The 21946-nt window shown below is 51.6% G+C and overlaps 2 protein-coding genes across 2 annotated transcripts; one reads left to right on the top strand and one right to left on the bottom strand.

The window, feature by feature from the left end:
* The first annotated feature begins 6358 nt into the window (after positions 1-6358).
* Positions 6359-7985, top strand: LOC310890667 (olfactory receptor 14J1-like). Its single transcript, XM_083852978.1, has one exon. It carries the CDS (start codon positions 6733-6735, stop codon positions 7645-7647), a length of 915 nt encoding a protein of 304 aa, XP_083709104.1. The 5' UTR covers positions 6359-6732; the 3' UTR covers positions 7648-7985.
* Positions 7986-14389: 6404 nt separating this feature from the next.
* On the bottom strand, positions 14390-15419 carry LOC310890550 (olfactory receptor 14C36-like; the record flags this gene model as incomplete). Its single annotated transcript, XM_083852877.1, has 1 exon — positions 14390-15419. Exon 1 carries the CDS (start codon positions 15317-15319, stop codon positions 14390-14392), a length of 930 nt encoding a protein of 309 aa, XP_083709003.1. The 5' UTR covers positions 15320-15419.
* Between the last annotated feature and the right edge of the window lie 6527 nt (positions 15420-21946).

Here is a 21946-nt window from a genome sequence, read left to right as displayed (position 1 = left end):
ATTTTTGTCATTATACTTATTATCAAAATGTAGTATTAGAAATAATCCTAACAGGGCTACCTGGTTATGTGGGAAACTGAGAGAATGATTTCCTTAAGTATATTTTTATTAATAATTCAACAACATTTTATATTGATAGAAATAATGTTATTCTTATCCTTCTGCATAACAAGTTTTAAAAATATTTTTAACCAGTCATAGAATCGCGGAATCACAGAATGGCCTGGGCTGGAAAGGACCTCAAAGATCATCTAGTTCCAACTCCCCTACCAAAGACAGTGACACCCCCCAGGAGATCATGGTTGCTCAGGACTTCATCTAACTTGCTCTTGAAGACCTGCAGGGATGGGGCATCCAATACCTCTGTGGAAAACCTGTTCCAGTGTCCCACTATCCTCTGAGTGAAAACTTTCCTGGTAACCTCTAATAGGAATTTCCCCTTTCTTTTAATTTAAAACCATTTCCCCTTGTCCTATCATTATCTACCTGAGTAAAGAGTCCTTCTGCATCCACTTTATAAGACCACTCTAAGTATTGAAAATCTGCAATGACGTCACCCCGGAGCCTTCTCTTCTCCAGGCTGAACAGCCCCAGCTCTCTCAGCCTTTCTTCATAGGAGAGGTGCTCCAGCCCCTTGATCATCTTTGTGGCCTCCCTTTGGACCCACTCTAACAGCCCACATCCTTCTTGTGCTGGGGGCCCCAGACCTGGATGCAGGACTCCAAGTGGGGCCTCACAAGGGCAGAGCAGAGGGGGACAATCACCTGCCTCCACCTGCTGCCCACTCCTCTCTTGATGCAGCCCAGGATGCACTTGGCCTTCTGGGCTACAAGCGCACACTGCTGGCTCATGTTGAGCATTTCATGCAGCAGAACCCCCAAGTCCTTCTCTGCAGGGCTACTCTCAATGAGTTCTTCTCCCAGCCTATCCCCATGTCTGGGATTTCCCCGCCCCAAGTGCAGCACCTTGCACTTGGACTTGTTGACCCTCCTTAGGTTCACATGGGCCCACTTCTCAAATCTGTCCAGGACCCTTTGGATGGCATCCCTTCCTCTGTTGCAATAAACTACACCACTCAGATTGGTGTCATCTGCACACTTGCTGAGGGTGCATTCGACCCCACTGCCCCTGTCATTGATAAAGATATTAAATGGTACTGGTCCCAGGATAGACCCCTGATGGACACCACTCATCACCAGCCTCCACTTGGACATAGAGCCGTAGACCATCGCTCTCTGGGTGTGACCTTCATGCCAAATCCTAATCCACTCAATGCTCCACCCATCAAATGTGTATCTCTCCAATTTGGAGACCACGATGTCATGTGGGACCATGTCAAAGGTCTTACAGAAATCCAAGTAGATGACATCGGTCGGTCTTCCATTGTCATCAGATGTGGTCACTCCATTGTAGAAAGCCACCAGGTTGGTCCAGTACAACTTACCCTTTGGTGAAGCCAAGCTGGCTCTCTTGGATCACCTCTTTCTCTTGCATGTGCCTGACATTGATTCCAGGAGGATCTTTTCCATGATCTTGCCAGGCACTGAGGTGAGGCTCACTGTTCTGGAGTTCCTTGGGTCATCCTTTCTACCCTTTTTAGAAATGGGAGTGATGTTTCCCTTTTTCCAGTCACCAGGGACTTCACCCGACTGCCAGGACTCTTCAAATATGATGGAGAGAGGCTTGGCAACTGTATCAGCCAGTTCCCTTAGGACCCTGAGATGCAAGTCATTGTGCCCCATAGACTTGTACTTGTTGAGTTTCATCAGGTGTTCCCAAACCTCCTCTTCACTTACAGCAGGTGGGACTTTGCCCCCCAGCCTCCATCTGTGGGTCCAGGGAAATGAAAGACTTGGGAAGCCTGACTGGCAGGGAAGACTGAGGAGAAGACATTGCTGAGTCCCTCAGCCTTCTCCATGTCTGTCATTACCAGTTCACCCTTCTCATCCATCAGAGGGGGAACACTCTCCTTGCCCTTTCTTTTCTGAGCAATGTATCTACAAAATCTATTCCTGTTATTCCTTGCTTCACTTGATAAACTCAGTTCCATCTGTGCCTTGGCTTTCCTTATTCCATCCCTGCACATCCAACACTGAAACATGCACGAGAAAAAAGTAACCCTGGATCCATAGAAGCCATTTGGGAAACAAATTTATAGGTAGGAAGTGTGATTCTGTGGAGGTGCAGAGCTGATGGGCCCATTGTGCAGGATGCTCCTAAAGACCTTTGTGTCCTTTTCCCTCCTGACTACAACGCCACTTCCTTCTCAGGAATGGAGTAGCCAACACAGGTGAGACAGATACTCTGAGGTCAGGAATGTCATCAGAAAGCTGATCCCAGTAAGATATGGGGAGGTCAGGAGTAGCCTGGACACGAGAGATGGGAAATTTTGGGGTGGGAAGAGGAGCATGGCCAGCTGAAATAAGAGGGTTCATGTAATGTCGAAGCTGTGGAAACAGTGACTTAAAACAGTCATGTGTGGCCCTTACCTTATTTTAACCTGTAGTTTTATTCCCTAAAGCTAAATGCTACTCCAAGACTCTGACAGGAATCCCCTACTCTAATGCTTGAACTCAAAGTATCCCTTGAAGTAAAACTCACCCATAGCCCCTTTCCCTTCCCATTACTCTCTTGCTCACACTAATCCCTTCCCTTGACACTAGCATTAAAATGCTATATTGAGGCCTAGGCAACTTCTTGGCAGACCTACAAAGACCCTAAACCACAGGGCTTTCCTGTACCCTAACCACAGAAGAAGACCAAACCTTCCCATTAAACCTTTGTTTACTCTCTGACCCACAAAGGTGAGCCCTATTCCCGTGGGGACAAGAAAGTGGTCAGCTCTGCCTCAGGATCTCCTGCCCCAGCAGGAGGAAGGGGACTGGGGCAGTGACTGGGAGGTCACTTCTGTCTCTGCAGCTGATAGGGCAGCAGCAGGAACGTGTCACGCAAAGGGACTGTGAGGTCCCTTGAGTCTGGAGGTGGCAGGTCAGCCTTGGCTTCTCCCTGGGATGTGCACTTTGGGGCTGACATCTGCCAGTGGCCCTGCTAGGCCAGCAGAAGGCCCCTGCTTGGCATGCTGCCTGTGGGATCCCCTCTGCCTCCATCCCCAGGAGGACCCAGACAGAAAGAAGGCCCGCACAGGGGTTGTCCTGTCCCTTCTGCTTGAGGCCAGGACTGGACTCAGGAGGCACAAGGCTTGGCTGTGTCTAGCCAAGAAGCTGCAAGGCCAGCAGCAGGCCCATGGCTCGGAAGATCATAGAATCATAGAATCATAGAATCATAGAATATCCCGAGTTGGAAGGGACTCATAAGGATCATCAAGTCCAACTCCTGGCACCATACAGGTCTGCCCAAATGTTTGGACCGTGTGACTGAGTGCACAGTCCAATCTCTTCTTAAATTCAGACAGGCTTGGTGCAGTGACTACTTCACTGGGGAGCCTGTTCCAGTGTGCTACCATCCTCTCGGTGAAGAACCTCTTCCTGATGTCCAGCCTAAACCTCCCCTGACTCAGCTTGACACTGTTCCCACAGGTCCTGTCACTGGTGATAACAGTGAATAGGTCACCTGCCCCTCCACTCCCCCTCGTGAGGAAGTTGTAGACTGTGATGAGGTCTCCCCTCAGCCTCCTCTTCTCCAGGCTGAACAGGCCAAGTGACCTCAGCCGCTCCTCATATGTCTTCCCCACTAGGCCCTTCACCATCTTCGTTGCCCTCCTCTGGACACTCTCCAATTGTTTATAGTTTAATTCGTTTAGATTATATAGTTAAAGATGCTGGTGAGGTGACTTCTGTCTGCTTGGCTGACAGGCCACAAGGAGCCCGATGGGTTGGGATGCCTACTTCAGGAGTGGATTCCACTCTGATGGAGCTTTCTTTGGTAGTAGGAAAGAGCAGGACAGAAAAACTGCCACAGGGTGCACCTTGGAAGAGTGGCACCGGCCATGAGGTGGAAAAACTGTCCAGGGGAACAACTGGTCTTGCTGCTAGAGACTGAGGCAAAGAAGACATTAAGTGCCTCAGCCTTTACCTCATCTCTTGTCAAAAGGTTTCCCACCACATCTAAGAAAGGATGATGATTCTCCTTAATCCTCCTTTATTAAAGTATTTATGTAAACAGTTTGTCTTTGACAATAATAGACGGATTTAGCTCCAGCTGGGCTTTGGCCCTTCCAATTTTTACTTGCACAGTCCCATAACATTCAGAACACAGCCCCAGCCAGAATGAAACCATGCATGAGAAGGAAGCACAGAAGAGGTGGAACCTGGCAGCCTTCCATCCCCTGCCCTTCTGTGACTCTGTGCTGCGATTCCATTCAGCTGGTTACTCCTGTATTATCCAAACTTTCCTGCAGCTCCTGATGCTGCTGTCTTGTCAGAGATAGCACAAACACAGGAAGGTTGAACTGTTTCCCTGCAGACATGAAAAGCTGACAGAACAGAGCATCACCGTGGCTGAACCTAAAGAAACTGCAGGATTTTGCATGAAGGAACATCTTGATGTTTACTACTAGGAGAAGAGCCAGTGCTGCACCAGAGGAAGAGGAACCCCACACATCAGGGCATACTGGGACCCTGCTGAGTGAGCAGTGCCCAGGAGGAGGAGCGCCTGGGCACCACGAGGGATGCCATACGAGCAGTGGTGCTGCTCACCAGGAACCAGGCCAGCTTCCTACAGAGCTGCCTTACGAGGAGCATGGCCACCAAGAAGATCTGAGGTATCAGACTCAGCTCAGATCCAGTGTGACACCGCACGGACAAAAGTCTGTAGCCACCAGAGAAAGAGGTGCAGGTCTGGGAGTCCCTCAGATAGCCTGGTGTGGAGAGGACAGAGGCCTCTGACAAGGCTGAGAGTCCCAACAGGACCCAGGTCTTTGTGTCCATGGCTCTGGCTGTTGTCTCTGCCACTGAGGCCTAGGAGGAGACAGCTTATCGGTAAAGCACCAGGGCCTCATTGCCTCCTCGCCCCCACCCATGAACCAGGCAGGGCTCGTACCATTCTCCTGCACTTGCCCATGCACATCCCCATCTCCTCCTGCCCCACAAAGAGCCCTGAGCAGTGTGTGAAGGGAAAGGATCGCCCTTCCCAGGGTCTCGGGGTCAAGGCCTGGCCCTTGTGCTTGGTGAAACACATCCAGTTTTCCTACACATCAGGGTCACTTTCACATTGCCTTTGTCTCCTTGTCCTCACTGCCTCCAATGCTCTGCTCCAACGAGCTCCAAGGGAGGCTGTGTCAGTGCTGGCCCTCAGGGGGACACTGCAGGAAACTTGCCTCTGACTTGGACTTGTTGAGAGATGTCTTCAATTGTCTCTCAGTGCCTGAGGTTCGTGGGCTCCTCAGCAGAGCCCCCCGAGGGGGGATTCCAATGCCTTGGGCTGGGCGTCTGGTGCTGAGCTGGGCCGGGCTCGTGGGACAGGGAGAGGTCGTGGCAAGAGGGCCCTGGTGCAGAGAGACAGCTGTGCCCAGGAGCAGCTCCTGTGCACAGCGCAGCAGGGCTGGGGGCTCTGACCGCAGGCACCCAGGCAGAAAGGGATTCCAGGCAGCCTGCAGGGTGCGGGCAGAGAAGAGCTCAGTGCAGGAGAAACCTTCACAGCTCTGCCCATGGTAAGTCTCTGGCTGCAGGACAGTGCAGGGGAGGTTCCTGGAAGGGGCTCCTGGGTCTGGGACGTCTCTGCCTGGCCAGGAGCTGCCAGGATGTCTCTCACGGCTTGTGCGGTGTGGAGGAGAAGGTGCTGCAGGGCAGCCCTGGGCAGAGGAAGAGGAGGGCAGGGGCTGCCTGCAAAGAGAAGGCACTTTCTGCAGTTTCTGCCTGCATTTTCCTGCTGATTCTTGTGCAGGCTCTGTGTTAACAGAGTTGTAGGGATTGCACAGACAATGGAACTTCCTACTGCATTGAATCGAGACATAAACAGGTTAGTGAGGAACCTGAGAATACCCCTTCCCTTCTCCCTGCTTACAGACTGCACCAGGGCTTTTCTGAGCTGGTCTTTAGGACCTGCAGACAGGGAGATGTCCCCAGAGCTGTCCCCATCCCCGGGAGGTGTCTGCAAGGCAGAGCTGGGCACACAGCAGGTGGGATGGGGTCTGTGAGCATGGACGGGAGGAGACGTGGGGACAGAGAAAGAGCTGCTGGCAGGGACAGCTGCAGGCAGCAGGGACATGGGCAGGCAGTGGGAGGGAGCTGCTGCAGAGCATACGTTAGAGTCCTTGTTATACGGGAGGTCCCTTGATCTCTCCCTGTGAATCAGCATCCTTGCCATGTACTTGTTCTTGAATTTTGCATTGCTGGGCTGAAAGGGAGGCATTTCCACCTGCACTTGGAGCTTGTGCCCTCTCCTCCCAGCACATCCCAGGTGATTTTTCAGCACAACCTCTGAGAGCCATCCCCCAGCTGAGTGCTGCAAGCAGCCAGCAGCTGGGCACCAGGGGATGGACAGAGCAGCCCTCCTGGATGTGACCTCTGGCTGAGTCTTGCAAACTCAACAACAGGTAGCACTGCAGTGGAGAAGAGGTGGCCCATGGGGAGCTGAAGGGCAGAGGTGGCTGCTGTGTACAGGACACTCAGCAAGCACACAGCAGGGCTTCAGCCTGGGAGAGAGACAAAGGTCACCTGGAAAGAAAGGCAATATGGAGGCTTTTATGAGGACTGATATGAGTATAGCTAAAAGAAATTTCCCCTACAGTCTATATTTTTTCTTCTTTTCAGTCTCCCTGATGAAGGGCAGGAAATGGCCAACATCAGCTCTGTGAGCGAGTTCCTCCTGCTGGCATTCGCAGACACGCGGGAGCTGCAGCTCCTGCACTTCGGGCTCTTCCTGGGCATCTACCTGGCTGCCCTCCTGGGCAACGGCCTCATCCTCACCGCCGTAGCCTGCGACCACCGCCTCCACACCCCCATGTACTTCTTCCTCCTCAACCTCGCCCTCCTCGACCTGGGCTGCATCTCCACCACTCTCCCCAAAGCCACGGCCAATGCCCTCTGGGACACCAGGGCCATCTCCTATCAGGGATGTGCCGCACAGGTCTTTTTCTTTCTCTTCTTCATATCAGCAGAATATTATACTCTTACTGTCTTGTCCTATGACCGCTACGTTGCCATCTGCAAGCCCCTGCACTACAGGAGCCTTGTGGGCAGCAGAGCTTGTGCCCAGATGGCAGCAGCTGCCTGGGGCAGTGGCTTTCTCCATGCTCTCCTGCACACGGCCACTACATTTTCCCTGCCCCTCTGCCAAGGCAATGCTGTGGACCAGTTCTTCTGTGAGATCCCCCAGATCCTCAAGCTCTCCTGCTCAGATGCCTACCTCAGGGAAGTTGGGCTTACTGCAATCACCTTCTGTTTAGGTGTTGGTTGTTTTGTCTTCATTGTGCTGTCCTATGTGCAGATCTTCAGGGCTGTGCTGAGGATCCCCTCTGAGCAGGGCCGGCACAAAGCCTTCTCCACGTGCCTCCCTCACCTGGCCGTGGTCTCTATGACTGTTAGCACTGCCATGTTTGCCTACCTGAAGCCCCCCTCCATTTCTTCCCCATCCCTGGACCTGGTGGTGGCAGTTCTGTACTCGGTGGTGCCTCCAACACTGAACCCCCTCATCTACAGCATGAGGAACAAGGAGCTCAAAGATGCAGTGAGGAAAATATTTCTATAAATCCTTCTTCCTCATCAATAATGACTTCATTATTGTGATTATTACAATACCATTTTTTCATTAAACTTATTATCGAAATGTAATATGAGAAATAATCCTAAAAAGACTACCTGGTTATTTGGGAAACTGATAGACTGATTTCTTTAAGTATATTTTATTAATAATTTCACAAAATTTTATATTGATAGAAGTAATGTTATTCTTGTCCTCCTGCATACCAGGTTTTAAAATTATTTTTAATCAGGCATAGAATCGTGTAAGCATAGAATGACCTGGGCTGGAAAAGACCTGAAAGATCATTGTCCTATCATTATCTACCTGAGTAAAGAGTCCTTCTCCATCCCTTTTATAAGACCCCTTTAAGGACTGAAAGTCTGCAGTGACATCACCCCGGAGCCTTCTCTTCTGGTAGGCTGAACAGCGCCAGCTCTCTCAGCCTTTCTTCATAGGAGAGGTGCTCCAGCCCCTTTGTCCTCTTTGTGGCCTTCCTCTAGACGAGCTCTAACAGCCCACAACCTTCTTGTGCTGGGGGCCCCAACCTGGACGCAGGACTCCAAGTGGGGCCTCACAAGGGCAGAGCAGAGGGGGACAATCACCTGCCTCCACCTGCTGCCCACTCCTCTCTTGATGCAGCCCAGGATGCACTTGGCCTTCTGGGCTACAAGCGCACACTGCTGGCTCATGTTGAGCATTTCATGCAGCAGAACCCCCAAGTCCTTCTCTGCAGGGCTGCTCTCAATGAGTCCTTCTCCCAGCCTATCCCCATGTCTGGGATTTCCCCAGCCCACGTGCAGCACCTTGCACTTGGACTTGTTGACCCTCCTTATGTTAACATGGGCCCAAATTTCAAGCTTGTCCAGGACCCTTTGGATGGCCTCTGTTGCAATAAACTACACCTCTCAGCTTGGTGTCATCTGCACACTTGCTGAGGGTGCACTCTACCCCACTGTCTGTGTCATTGATAAAGATATTAAACAGTACCGGTCCCAGGATAGGCCCCTGATGGACACCACTCATCACCAGCCTCCACTTGGACATAGAGCCGTAGACCATCGCTCTCTGGGTGTGACCTTCAAGCCCACTCCTTATCCACTCAATGCTCCACCATCAAATGTGTATGTCTCTAATTTGGAGACCAGGATGTCGTGTGGGACCATGTCAAAGGTCTTACAGAAGTCCAAGTAGATGACGTCGGTCGGTCTTCGCTTGTCGTCTGATGTGGTCACTCCATTGTAGAAAGCCACCAGATTGGTCCAGCACAACCTACCCTTTGGTGAAGCCATGCTGGCTGTCTCTGATCACCTCTTTGTCTTGCATGTGCCTGACATTGATTCCAGGAGGATCTTTTCCATGATCTTGCCAGGCACTGAGGTGAGGCTCACCATTCTGTAGTTCCCTGGGTCCTCCTTTCTACCCTTCATCAAAAGGGGAGTGATGTTTCCCTTTTTCCAGTCACCAGGGACTTCACCCAACTGCCAGGACTCTTCAAATAGGATGGAGAGAGGCTTGGCAACTACATCAGCCAGTTCCCTCAGGACCCTGGGATGCAAGTCATCAGGCCCCATAGACTTGTACTTGTTTAGTTTCATCAGGTGGTCTCGAACCTGCTCTTCACTTCCAGCGGGTGGGATTTTGACCCCCAGCCTCCATCTCTGGGTTCAGGGAAATGAAAGACTTGGGAAGCCCGACAGGCAGGGAAGACTGAGGAGAAGACGTTGCTGAGTCCCTCAGCCTTCTCCATGTCTGTCATTACCAGTTCACCCTTCTCATCCATCAGAGGGGGAACACTCTCCTTGGCCTTTCTTTTCTGAGCAAAGCATCTACAGAATCCCTTCCTGTTATTCCGTTCATCCCTTGACAAGCACAGTTCCATCTGCGCCTTGGCTTTCATTATTCCATCTATGCACATCCAAAACTGAAGCATGCATGAGGGCCAGGGAAAAGGAACCCTGGATCCATAGAAGCCATTTGGGAAACAAAAGTTTTATGTAGGAAGTGTGATTCTGTGGAGGTGCAGAGCTGATGGGCCCATTGTTCAGGATGATCCTAAAGACCTTTGTGTCCTTTTTGTTCCTGGAAACAGCACCACTCCTTCTCAGGAATAAAGTAGACAAAAGAGGTGAGACAGATACTCTGGGATCAAGAAAGTCATCAGAAAGTTGACCCCAGTAAGATATGGGGAGGTCAGGAGCAGCCTGGACAAGAGAGATGTGAGATTTTGGGGTGGGAAGAAGAGCTTGCCCAGCAGAAACTTATGATTTGGTAGACCTAAGAGGGTTCATGTAATGTAGATGCTGTGGTAACACTGACTTAAAACAGTCATGTATGGCCCTTACCTTACTTGAACCAGGAATTTTAATCCCTCAACCTAAATGCTACTCCAACACTCTGAGAGGAATCCATTTTCTCTCTTGCTAACCCTTATGTCTTTCGTTAACACTAACATTAAAATCTTCTCTTTAACCGTAGACATCTTGGCAGACCTAAAACACCCGTAAACTACAGAGCTTGTCCATAACTTAACCGCAGACCTGATACCACAAGCAGAACACCAAGCACTCCCACTCAATATTTGCTTAATCTTCAACCCAGAACGTGAAAAACAGGTACCGAGGGGGCACTTTAGGCCAGCTACGTCTCCCCTAGCTCAGCTCTGCCTCAGGATCTCCTGCCCCAGCAGGAGGAATGTGACTGGGGCAGTGACTGGGAGGTCACTTCTGTCTCTGCAGCTGATAGGGCAGCAGCAGGAACGTGTCACGCAAAGGGACTGTGAGGTGCCTTGTGTCTGGAGGTGGCAGGTCACCCTTGGCTTCTCCCTGGGATGTGCACTTTGGGGCTGACATCTGCCAGTGGCCCTGCTAGGCCAGCAGAAGGCCCCTGCTTGGCATGCTGCCTGTGGGATCCCCTCTGCCTCCATCCCCAGGAGGACCCAGACACAAAGAAGGCCCGCACAGGGGTTGTCCTGTCCCTTCTGCTTGAGGCCAGGACTGCACAGCAGGAGGCACAAGGCTTGGCTGTGTCTAGCCAAGAAGCTGCAAGGCCAGCAGCAGGCCCAGGCCTTGGGAGATGCTGGTGAGGTGACTTCTGTCTGCTTGGCTGACAGGCCACAAGGAGCCTGATGGGTTGGGATGCCTGCTTCAGGACTGGTTGCCACCCTGATGGATCTTTCTTTGGTAGTAGGAAAGAGCAGGAGACAAAAACTGCCACAAAGTGCACCTTGGAATGTTGGCATGGGACATGAGGAGGAAGAAATGTCCCTCAAAGGGCAGTGCTGTAGTGACAGAGGTCACCCAAAGAGTGTCTTTGATCACACCATGACTTTAAGTTTTAAGGAACAGCTGATTAAGTTTGACGAGACATGGGTGAAATGATGGAAATGCTGGGATGAGAGCAAGGTGGTGGACAGAGATGGGTGTCTGCAGACTTCAAGGAAATAGGATAAAGTGTGGGACAGCACAGGAAAGCCTGCAGAGGAGAAGGCAGAGGGTGCTGGCAAGAATGGAAGGCCCCAACAGCCCTGATGTTTTTGTCCCTTTGGCTAGAGCTTCTGAGGAGACGAGATATAGTCATTGCAAAGGGGCCTCACTGCTTCCTTGATACCCTGTGCAGGGGTGGGGAGGTGTCCTAATGAAGTTCTTCTTGTGGCATCACACTGCCCACCACATCATACAGACCCCAAGAAGAGCCCTGAGCCAGACGTGGGGGTGCAGGATCTCCCCTCCCAGTGGCTGGGGTCAGGCCTTGGCCCTTCTGCTTCACCAAAACCAACCAAGACTTTTCTCAGCACAGCGCTTTGCCTGTCTGCAATCATGGCCTCCAATTATGTGCCCTAACAAGTCCCTGGGGAGGCTTTGTTAGGAACAGCCCTCAGTGGGGCCCATTAATACTCCAAGTCACTTCAACTTTTCCTTCTGACTTTACTTTCTCAAGCAGTTGCATCATTCTCCTCTCAGTACCTGAGCTTCATAGACTGAGCACCAAAATACACCATGGAACTCATTAAAACAGAGAAAGTCCTAAGCAGCCATATCTCTCCCACAGTTTTCTTCACGTCTTTAAGACTTGTAGAGCTAATTGGAGAACTTTCATGGTGTAGTTAAGGAGGATTATTTCAAAGAGCAACTAATAGAAATCTTTCCTCATTTTAAAGGCTGAATTTTGTACCATTTCAGTTTAGAGCATCATTCTCCTATAGACACTGTTCTAGGGTTTCTCCTTTGGAGCCCTGCTTAGGGTAGGAAAAGCAGGGTTTTTCCTATTTAAAAACAAAGAATAGGAAACGATGCTGCAGTTTTCAAACCAAAAAAAAAAATAAAGTTCAAGTTCCTCATTTTGTTGCCTCCAGTGAAGTTTACCTTCCCAAAAGGATGACTGTACATGATGTATTTTACACTGATTAATAGGAAATTTTTAATAGTAGTGTTAATATTAATCCATATCATACTAATTCAATGATAAATGATGAGTTTCTTGCTAAGGAAACCATTAAACAGACTGCTGAGAGATGGGCGAGCTGGAACTCACTGAAACTCAAAGCAGCAACTGGGTTGGTGAGAGCGGTCTGAATGATCCAAGAGTAAGGGGAGGGCAAAGCAGGAGAACCATGGAAAGTGCATGGGTCCAGACAGGCAGCTGGAAAGGGGACATTCAGCAGGGTCTGTGTAATCAAGTCAGGTTTTGTACCTGTAAAATGAGGGAGTACACCATTATAGACAAAGCGATGACAATGCAAGTACAGGTGAACACCAGGATTTCTTCTCCAGTGCTGAATATAGATCATGGAAATTAGCATTTCCTCATGATAGAAATTCCACTTCACGTGAGACTTTTTACGGAAGGGATTGAATCATTTGAGGTAATGAGTAGTCGCTTTATTAGTTAAGTAGTAAAAAAATTACTGGGTATTCAGGCAGAGCTTTGCTGTCTGACCATAAGCATAACCAGGGAAAACCTCCTGTGGCCCCGTTGTGTTTGAGGCACTTCCCTGGACCAGCAGATGTCAGAAAAGACCTGCAGGAGACCGGAGCCCTTTGGGGAAATCCGGTGGAGCCAGGTGGAGTTCCCAGGGCACCTCCACTGCCAGCAGTGGTCTTTGTCCCTGTAACTGCAGCCCAGCCCAGCACAGGAAACCCCTTCAAAGACAACACCCTAGTTCAGTGGGTTCCTGGGATTGACCTAGATTTGAAATTGCCATTGGGAACCTGAGATATTTCCCTTATTCCTACTAGACACATGAATATCCATTTACGTTCCTGGGTCATCTCTACCAAATTCAGGCTGAAAAACTCCAGTATAGCGTGCTTCAAATGGCTGAGGCAGAACCCATCAGCTTGCCCCACTTTGGGGAATCATCCCCTTCCAACTAGGGATATGAAAGTGAAAAGTGTGAAAGGACCCGTCAGGTCAATGCGCAGATGAAGGGAAAGTCACACATATTGTGCTGGAGTGTCAGAAGGCAAAAAGCACTGCACTGTGCCTCAGGGTAATCAAGGAGACCTAATCCAGTTCATCTGTGAGATAAAGCAGAGTGAAGGATGCTGAGTGGTGTCCTAACATGAAGGACGTACATAACTGCTGAAGGAGCTCTCTTTTTGTGCCATCACCAATGCAAATTACACAAGAACTACATCAAATAAAGGTAACCTGTCCCACCCTGGCCCTGTCACACCACGGGGCAGCGGAGGGACCTTTTTCAGTTTCAGCCTCTTTTTCAGAGAGGCTTTGCCCTCTCCCTGCGCACCACGGGGCAGAGCCTGGCCCTGGACGCTCCGTGAGCGCCGTGCAGGTCGTGGCAGGCTGCGGTGAGGGGACGAATGCCCTGGGCCCCCTTCCTGCTCTGCCCAGGCCAGCAAGGGCCCCGAGCGGCCTCGTGTCCCCTGCCCCTGCAGCTCGGGGCTCCCTTCCCCAGCCCTGGCTCTGCAGCACCAAGCCCTGCTGGGAGCCCTCCCCTGCATGCTGCCACCGCTCCCTGACGCTGCTGGTGCCCTCTGCCGGGCACTGCCCAGCCCAGCCCAGACCCTGCCCACCTCTCCCCATCCCCCTGCCCTTGCCTGGTCACCCAGTCTTGTCCCTTTCCGCTTGTTCACTGAAGGCCTCTGAGACCTCTGTGCTGTGGCCTCGCTGTGTGTCCTGGCATTGCAGAGCTCCCATCAGCCCGTGCATCCTTTGGCTTAGCTTTACTGTGAAGACCCACTCGCTGCCCACCCAACACAAGGCACACGGCATCCCAGGAGAACCCTTAGGGTATCCTGGTGGCTCCCGATACCTCCCTGATGCCACCAGCCCTGTCACGTTTCAATCCCAGGAAGATGCTTCTTGACCAGTCAGGGCCTCCAGGGGCACTGGGCATCCACCAGTGATGACTCAGTCCAGCCCTGGCTCCCTCACCCAGCACCCCGTGCCCTCCTGCCCCTGTGTCCAGGTGGCACCCAAGCACAAGTGTGAGGCCTTGAGTCTGGCATTCCCTGAGTGTCTTCTGCACTCCAGTTTGGGAAGAAGAGCCCTGAGCACTGAGCAACTTCACTTTTATTAACAAGATGCCACAACAGAGGCCAGGTGTCATTTAGGAATAAACACATTCAGAGCAAGCCTCTGAGTCACACAGAGGGTTGGTCATCTGGAAAAGAGGAATGAAAGGAAATATTTATCTGCAAAGAGAATTTTAAAAATAAGCACCTAAAGGTCAAAAATTGCCTGAGATTAACTTGAGTAAAACTAGAAAAGAGAGATAGCCAATTAATTGCTAAGTAAATATTACCACTAGAATCAGTTTCTTCACTGTGGCTTTCAGGTCCTGGTTCCTCATGCTGTAGATGAGGGGGTTCACTGCTGGAGGTACTACCACATATAAAACTGCCAGCAGCAGGTTCAAGGATGGGGAGGAGATGGAGGGGTGCTTCAGGTAGGCAAACATGGCAGTGCTGACAAACAGGGAGAGCACGGCCAGGTGAGGGAGGCACGTGGAAAAGGCTTTGTGCCGGCCCTGCTCAGAGGGCATCCTCAGCACTGCCCTGAAGATCTGCACATAGGACAGCACAATGAAAACAAAACAGCCAAATACTAAACAAACACTAAGCACAAGTGCCCCAGCCTCGCTGAGGTAGGCATCTGAGCAGGAGAGCTTGAGGATCTGGGGGATTTCACAGAAGAATTGGTCCACAGCATTGCCTAGGCACAAGGGCAGGGAAAATGTAGTGGCCGTGTGCAGGACAGCATGGAGAAAGCCACTGCCCCAGGCAGCTGCTGCCATCTGGGCACAAGCTCTGCTGCCCACGAGGCTCCCGTAGTGCAGGGGCTTGCAGATGGCAACGTAGCGGTCGTAGGCCATGAGGGTGAGAAGGAAGTACTCTGCTCCAACGAAGAAGAATAAAAGGAAGACCTGTGCAGCACACCCTTGATAGGAGATGGCCCTGGTGTCCCAGAGGGCATTAGCCATGGCTTTGGGCAGAGTGGTGGAGATGGAGCCCAGGTCGAGGAGGGCGAGGTTGAGGAGGAAGAAGTACATGGGGGTGTGGAGGCGGTGGTCGCAGGCTACGGCAGTGAGGATGAGGCCGTTGCCCAGGAGGGCAGCCAGGTAGATGCCCAGGAAGAGCCCGAAGTGCAGGAGCTGCAGCTCCCGCGTGTCTGCAAATGCCAGCAGGAAGAACTCGGTGATGGAGCTGCTGTTGGGCATCTGCTGTTTAGAGGCATTGGGTTCTGCTCAAAGAATAGAAAGACATTAATAACGTACAACCGACTTATCAGAGGAAAACTCCTACCGTTTCTCATTTAAACCTCCCCAAATGATTCTCCACATCCAGGCAGGCATATGGCAGGTCCCTTTCCTGAGTTCTACTTGGTCCTGTCTTATGGTGTCCCTGGGAGCAGGAGACTTTGCTGTGGGCAATGGAAGAGACAGTCCTGTCCTACAGCCAGACACAAAGAGGAATTTGGTGTCATCTCAGCTTTACTTTACTCCTAATACCAAAGACTTTTGCCCCAGTTTGGCTCACATTCAAACCAACTGCTGAGGAGTGCTGTTGGGATTTTTTTGTTGTTGTTGTATTTTTTATTCTAGCTGCCCCAAGACACCTGAAGGCTGCTTTTAAGTCAGAAGTCCAGGCATCTCTCCTGCACTCCAAGTAAGACCCTCTGGATCCTCAGAGACAAAGGGACTGTACAGCCCAGAGTCCTTTAGAGTGTTAAGACCCTAAGTCCATCGGTCCTGCTATCAGCTGACCTCTGCTGGCATTTCTTTGATCTACAAGAGAGTTGCACTCAGAAGTGCAACTCAAAAAAACCTGGACGCTGCTGAGAGCAGAGGAATCCAGGCTCCAAGTGCCCATCTCCAGACCCCTCACCCTGTCCCCGTACTCCCCTTCCCCCAAGCACCCCGAGGGCTCACTCCATGGGCAGGTGAAACCCCCATCCCCAGGCAGCCTGGGAACAAGAGCAGCAGCAGCACGGCCAGGTGGAGAAGCCAGGAGGAATGGCAGCGTGCTGCTGCCAGGGGAGGCAAGGCCAGGGAGGGACAGACGGACACTCAGCACACCCTCCTGTGCTGCAGCTCTGCCAGCAGAGGAGGCAGCTCCTGCTGGGGACAGCGGGGGCTTGAGGGCAGAGGCTGTGCTGGTGGCAGAGGAGAGCAGGGGGTGTCCCAGGGAAGGCGCCTGCCCTGCAGGGGATGGCTGGGAGGTGCCTGAGCCCTCCCTCGCACAGCATTTCTGGCAGCAGCTCCCTCTCACCGCCTGCCCATGTCCCTGCTGCCTGCCCGTGTCCCTGCTGGGAGCCGCTTCTGTGTCCCCACGTCTCCTCCGTCTACACTCACAGAATCCATCCCACAAGCTGTGTACTCAGATTTACTCAGATTCCCCTCCACTGCAGGAATCTGAAAGCAGAGAATCCAAAAAAGCCTTTCCCTTCAGATAAACCAAGCCTCTGTCTTCCCTTCAAAATTTCCTCTTATAAATGCCATTCTCTACAGCTTCTTCTACACTTTGCTGGAGAAACAGAGACCCATCCCGACAGATGCTATCAGGAATCAGATGTGCCAGCTGTAGAAGACCCCTCTGGCAACTGTAGCCGCATGGCCCTGCAGCCAGAGACGTACCTTGTCAAGGGCTGTGCAGATTTCTCCTGCAGGCAGCTCTCAGCATCCTCTCACTGCCAACTGCCTCCAAGCCCTCTCTCCTTCTCTCCTCTCCCCGTGCCACCTGCGGTCAGAGCCCCCAGCCCTGCTACGCTGTGCACAGGAGCTGCTCCTGGGCACAGCTGTCTCTCTGCACCAGGGCCCTCTTGCCACGAGCTCTCTCTGTCCCAGGAGCCCGGCCCAGCTCAGCACCAGACGCCCAGCCCAAGGCATTGGAATCCCCCCTCGGGGGGCTTTGCTGAGGAGCCCACGAACCTCAGGCACTGAGAGACAATTGAAGACATCTCTCAACAAGTCCAAGTCAGAGGCAAGTTTCCTGCAGTGTCCCCCTGAGGGCCAGCCCTGACACAGCCTCCCTTGGAGCTCGTTAGAGCACAGCATTGGAGGCAGGGAGGACAAGCAGACAAAGGCAATGTGAAGGTGGCACTGATATGTAGGAAAACTGGATGTGTTTCACCAAGCAGAAGGGCCAGGCCTTGACCCCCAGCCCCTGGGAAGGGAGATCCTTTCCCTTCACACACTGCTCAGGGCTCTTCCTGGGCCAGGAGGAGATGGGGATGTGCATGGCCAAGTGCAGGAGAATGGTACGAGCCCTGCCTGGTTCATGGGTGGGGGCGAGGATGCAATGAGGCCCTGGTGCTTTACCGATAAGCTGTCTCCTCCTAGGCCTCAGGGGCAGAGACAACAGCCAGAGCCATGGACACAAACCTGGGTCCTGTTGGGACTTTCAGCCTTCCTACATCCCTTGCTCCTCTCCACACCAGGCTGTCCTAGGGACTCCCACACCTGTACCTCTTTCTCTGCTGGCTCTAGTCCCTTGTCCGTGTGGTGTCTCACCGGATCTGAGCTGAGTCTGATACCTCAGATCTTCTTGGTGGCCATGCTCCTCGTAAGGCAGCCCTGGTGGAACTTGGCCTGGTTCCTGCTGAGCAGCACCACTGATCGTATGGCATCCCTCGTGGTGCCCTGCTTCTCCTGGGCCAGCACTGACATAGCCTTTGTTGGAGCTCGTTGGAGCAGAACACTGGAGGCAGTGAGGACAAGGAGACAAAGGAAATGTGAATGTGACAGTGATGTGTAGGGAAACCGGATGTGTTTCACCAAGCAGAAGGGCCCAGAGAAGGAAAACCAGGTAAGGGGCAGTGGTGACAGCACCCGAGAAGCGCAGCAGTGATGGAACCAGAGCTGGCCTCAGCATACAACAATGCAACACCACACACCGCCTCTTTTGTTGTGAAGGACTGTGATGACAGATGGAGCCCAAATTCATGGACTGACTGAACTCAACAGACATTTTAGAGGGATGGTTTTTCCACTATTTGAGCAGAGCCATCAGTGAGCAGGATATTGTCCTTCTCATCTTCTGGGAGGGTGAGACAGAGAGGCCTCTTCAACATTAGTCACCTCCTCTTCTGGCAACATTTCCAAGTCCCTGTCCTCTGGACAGTCCATGATCACTTCCAAGACTCCAAGACTGGGGTTTCCTGTCGGAGCCTGCTGTGTAATCAGTGCAACCCGCTCACTCTGTGGAGCATAAGGTGCATGATGTGTAGAAGGGGCCCTCCCTTGGAACTTCCAACCCAGCGCCAGCCGTCAGGGTGCCAAGAGGAGCTGTGCTTCAGTATGAACCAATTCCAAAGCAGACCCAACCCCTTCATATGTTGCCAACATCACTTTTCAGGCAAAGTATAGTGGGCCTTGCATCCTCACTGTCCCTGACTCCACAACCCTAGGGGTCAACCTCGCATCTCCCCTGGTACTTTGTGCCAGAGGCTCCAGGCAGGGCGATTCTCCTGAGGTGCCGTGTAGAGCACAAGTTTTACATCCTGTCCTGCTCCGACTGGCCCCAGAGCTACGGCAGGAACTATCTTCCATTGAATTTGTTCAAAGGATTGTCATTGTTCTGGGCCTGTAGTGGGTTTACGTGGCAAGGTTTTGGTAGCGGGGGAGCCATAGGGGTGGCTTCTGCGAGAAGAATCCAGAAGCTGCCCCATGTCAGATAAGGGCCCCGACACTGGCCAGACCTGAGCCAATAAGTGATGTTGTTTGCGCCTCTGTGAGAGCATATTTAAAAAAGGGGCAAAACTGCTGTGGAATAGCATCTGGGAGAGAGAGAGGAGTGAGAAACAGCCTTGCAGACACCAAGGCCAGTGAAGAAGGAGGGGGAGAGGTGCTCCAGGAGCCGGAGCAGAAGTTCCCTGTGGCCTGTGGTGAGGTCCATGATGAAGCAGGCCGACAGCCTATGGTGTACCACAGTGGAGCAGGTATGCTGTGCACCGGTGCCCACTAGAGCCTTATATCTTCTGTTGGTCTCATGTGCCAGGCCATGGAATCCTCAAAGTCCAATAAGCCCAATTGTCCCTACCCTCCCTGTGGCTGGAGGCCAGGTGCCTCTAGTCCTGCTCATAGTATTCATTCATCAGGTTAGATGAGGCCCTGAGCAACCGGATCCAGTGGGTGGTGACCCTGCCTATGACAGGGGGTTTGAAATTAGAAGATCTTTGAGGTCCCTTCCAACACAAACCATTCTATGATTTTATGACTACTCTGTCTGGAGGACTGCCTGATAGAAACTGGAGCAGCAATTTTCTCAGAAGAACCCCTTTTTGTGATTGCATTTCCTTGCAATTCATGGATCCGTGCCTCTAGGATGGAGGTAGATTTTCCATCCCATTTTCTCATGTCCTCCCCATGGCAGAACCACATGTTGGCACATGGTGTGTACCCACTCATTTCTCTTTCTTGAGCAACGTTCTTTTACGTACACCTGGCAGCTTACATATTGGTTTCTACAGGTAGGGAGAAAGATGCATTCTCTTGTTCTTCCTGGACCTCTTGAGAAAGTTTATCCACAGCTAAAATGCAGGCCCATGAGGAAGAAGAGAGACTTCCTTCATACTGCCAGTGTTGGCTAGCTGATTCATCCACTCTGGGTTTCTCTTGGCCTTTCCAGGTCATTTCTGCCAATGAGATGGCATATGATGATCCATGGTGCATGGATGCACATGGTGCACCACTCTATACAAACTTCCACCACATAGATCATGTACACTTTACTTCATCAGGATCTTTGGATAATTGTTCATTGGCTAGGTTTTTATATATCACCTCCAGCATGACTAATTCCATCGGGCACCAGATACCCAACTCCACTGTCGTCCACTTGCCTGGTTGACATACAAGATCTTCCTTCAGGGGATACCTTTCCTTCACACCTGACAGGAGTATGTTCCTTCTGCCCATTTTCCAATTGTTTGTCAGTCACCCCTTCCCTAGAGGGGGATCCCAGCTGCTTTGCATCCCTGCCCTCTAATTCCAGGCTATTGGCCCCTTTCTCCCAGCAGCCAGGTGGCAATGTGCTCACTTAGATGGTGGCTGAAATCTTTCCACAAATCTCCTAGCTCACCCTGGAATAGAGATGCTGTGGTTACTGATGTTGTTATGATCTCTTCCTCTTTGCCCTCCTGCTTCCACGATGGCCCAACTTTACCGTAACATTCCACGTCTTCTTCCTCCTTTCTTGTCTGGGTAGGAGTTTCTTTCCTTTTTAAAAACCCTGACTTTCACATACATTGTTTTCTCTTGCATATAGGAGTAACCAATAGTGACACAGGTTGGTTCTCTGGCCCAGCCCTGAAGCCCATCACAGCCGTTGGAGTGGCTGCCGGGCCTATTGCAGGAGTTGCTGGGGCTGCAGGGCCCATCACAGGACTTGTTCAGGCTGCATGGCCTGTTGCAGGGGTTTGGAGTGGTTGCACGGCCCATTGTAGGAGTTGCTGTGGCTGCAAGGCCATTAAGAGGAGTTGCAGCGGCTGTGGGGCCTGTCACAAGGGTTGGAGTGGCGCTGACTGCAGCTCAGTAAGCACAGGCCAAGTTGCACATTGCAGTGATTTGTGTCTCTTTGGAATTGCCAGGCTGATGACAAACCTCTTTCAAGCATTTCACCATTTTTTCTAGAATTCTGCACTTGTTCAGGAGTGAAGTTCCAAAGCACTGGAGGTGCCCACTGATCAAGGTGCCTGCTCGTATCCTCCCACAATCCCTGCAACCCTTAACTCTCCTGCCATGGGGCAGATCTCTGGAGGGCATTATTAATAAGTTGGTTAATGTTAAACAAATCCTGAAACACATTCAGGAGGCATCACAATAGGAACATGCTGGTTTGACCATCCCAAGGATATTCAAAGCTTTGAAGAGCTAGTGTAATTATCCTGGAGGAGAAGGAGGAGGTGAAGTAGAACGGGAGAGTGAAGAAGTGGGCAAAAGTGTCCCCCCATTGCCCTCTCGGTGTCCTTATCTACCAGCTCTGGGGGCTGAGTACCAGGGGAACAAATGGTCCAGCTGGTAAAGACTGAGGCAAAGAAGTCATTAAGTAACTCAGCCTTTTCCTCATCACTTCTCAGTAGGCTTCCTCCCACATCCAATAAAGGTCGAAGACACTTCTTAATCTTCCTTTTAATTTTTTTATTTATTAATAAAAACTTTTTTACTGTCTTAGAAACTAATAGCCAGACTGAGCTAGAGTAGAGCTTTAGCCCTTCTAACTTTGCCTTGCACAGCCTCACAACATTTAGGACACCGCTCCAGGCAAAATGAGAGCATGTCTGAGAAGGAAGCACAGAAGAGGTGGAACCTGGCAGCCTTCTGTCCCCTGCCCTTCTGTGACTCTGTGCTGCAGTTCCATTCAGGTGGTTACTCCTGTATTATCCAAACTTCCCTGCAGCTCCTGATGCCGCTGTCTTGTCAAATATAGCGCAATGACGGTGAGTCATCTGCACACAGACATTAACAGCTGACAGAATGGAGCATCTGCCTAGGGGCAAATTGAGAAACTGCATGAATTTGCCTAGAGAAACCTCTTGACACTCACAGGAGGAGTGAAGTCGTGCAATGGAGAAAGAGCAACCCCACACATCAGGGCAGACTGGGACCCTGCTGAGTGAGCAGTGCCCAGGAGGAGGAGGGCCTGGGCACCACGAGGGATGCCATACGAGCAGTGGTGCTGCTCACCAGGAACCTGGCCAGCTTCCTACAGAGCTGCCTTACGAGGAGCGTGGCCACCAAGAAGATCTGAGTTATCAGACTCAGCTCAGATCTGGTGAGACACCAGAGGGACAAATGTCTACATCCATCAGGGAAAGATGTGCAGCTTTGAGAGTGCCTAGGTTAGCC

This window comes from Anser anser (genome assembly GCF_964211835.1).
Source record: "Anser anser genome assembly, contig: HAP1_SCAFFOLD_32, whole genome shotgun sequence".
NCBI lineage: Eukaryota > Metazoa > Chordata > Aves > Anseriformes > Anatidae > Anser > Anser anser.
The sequence above is the reverse complement of the archived record's forward strand: the minus strand, read 5'-3'. Positions and strand labels throughout refer to the sequence as shown.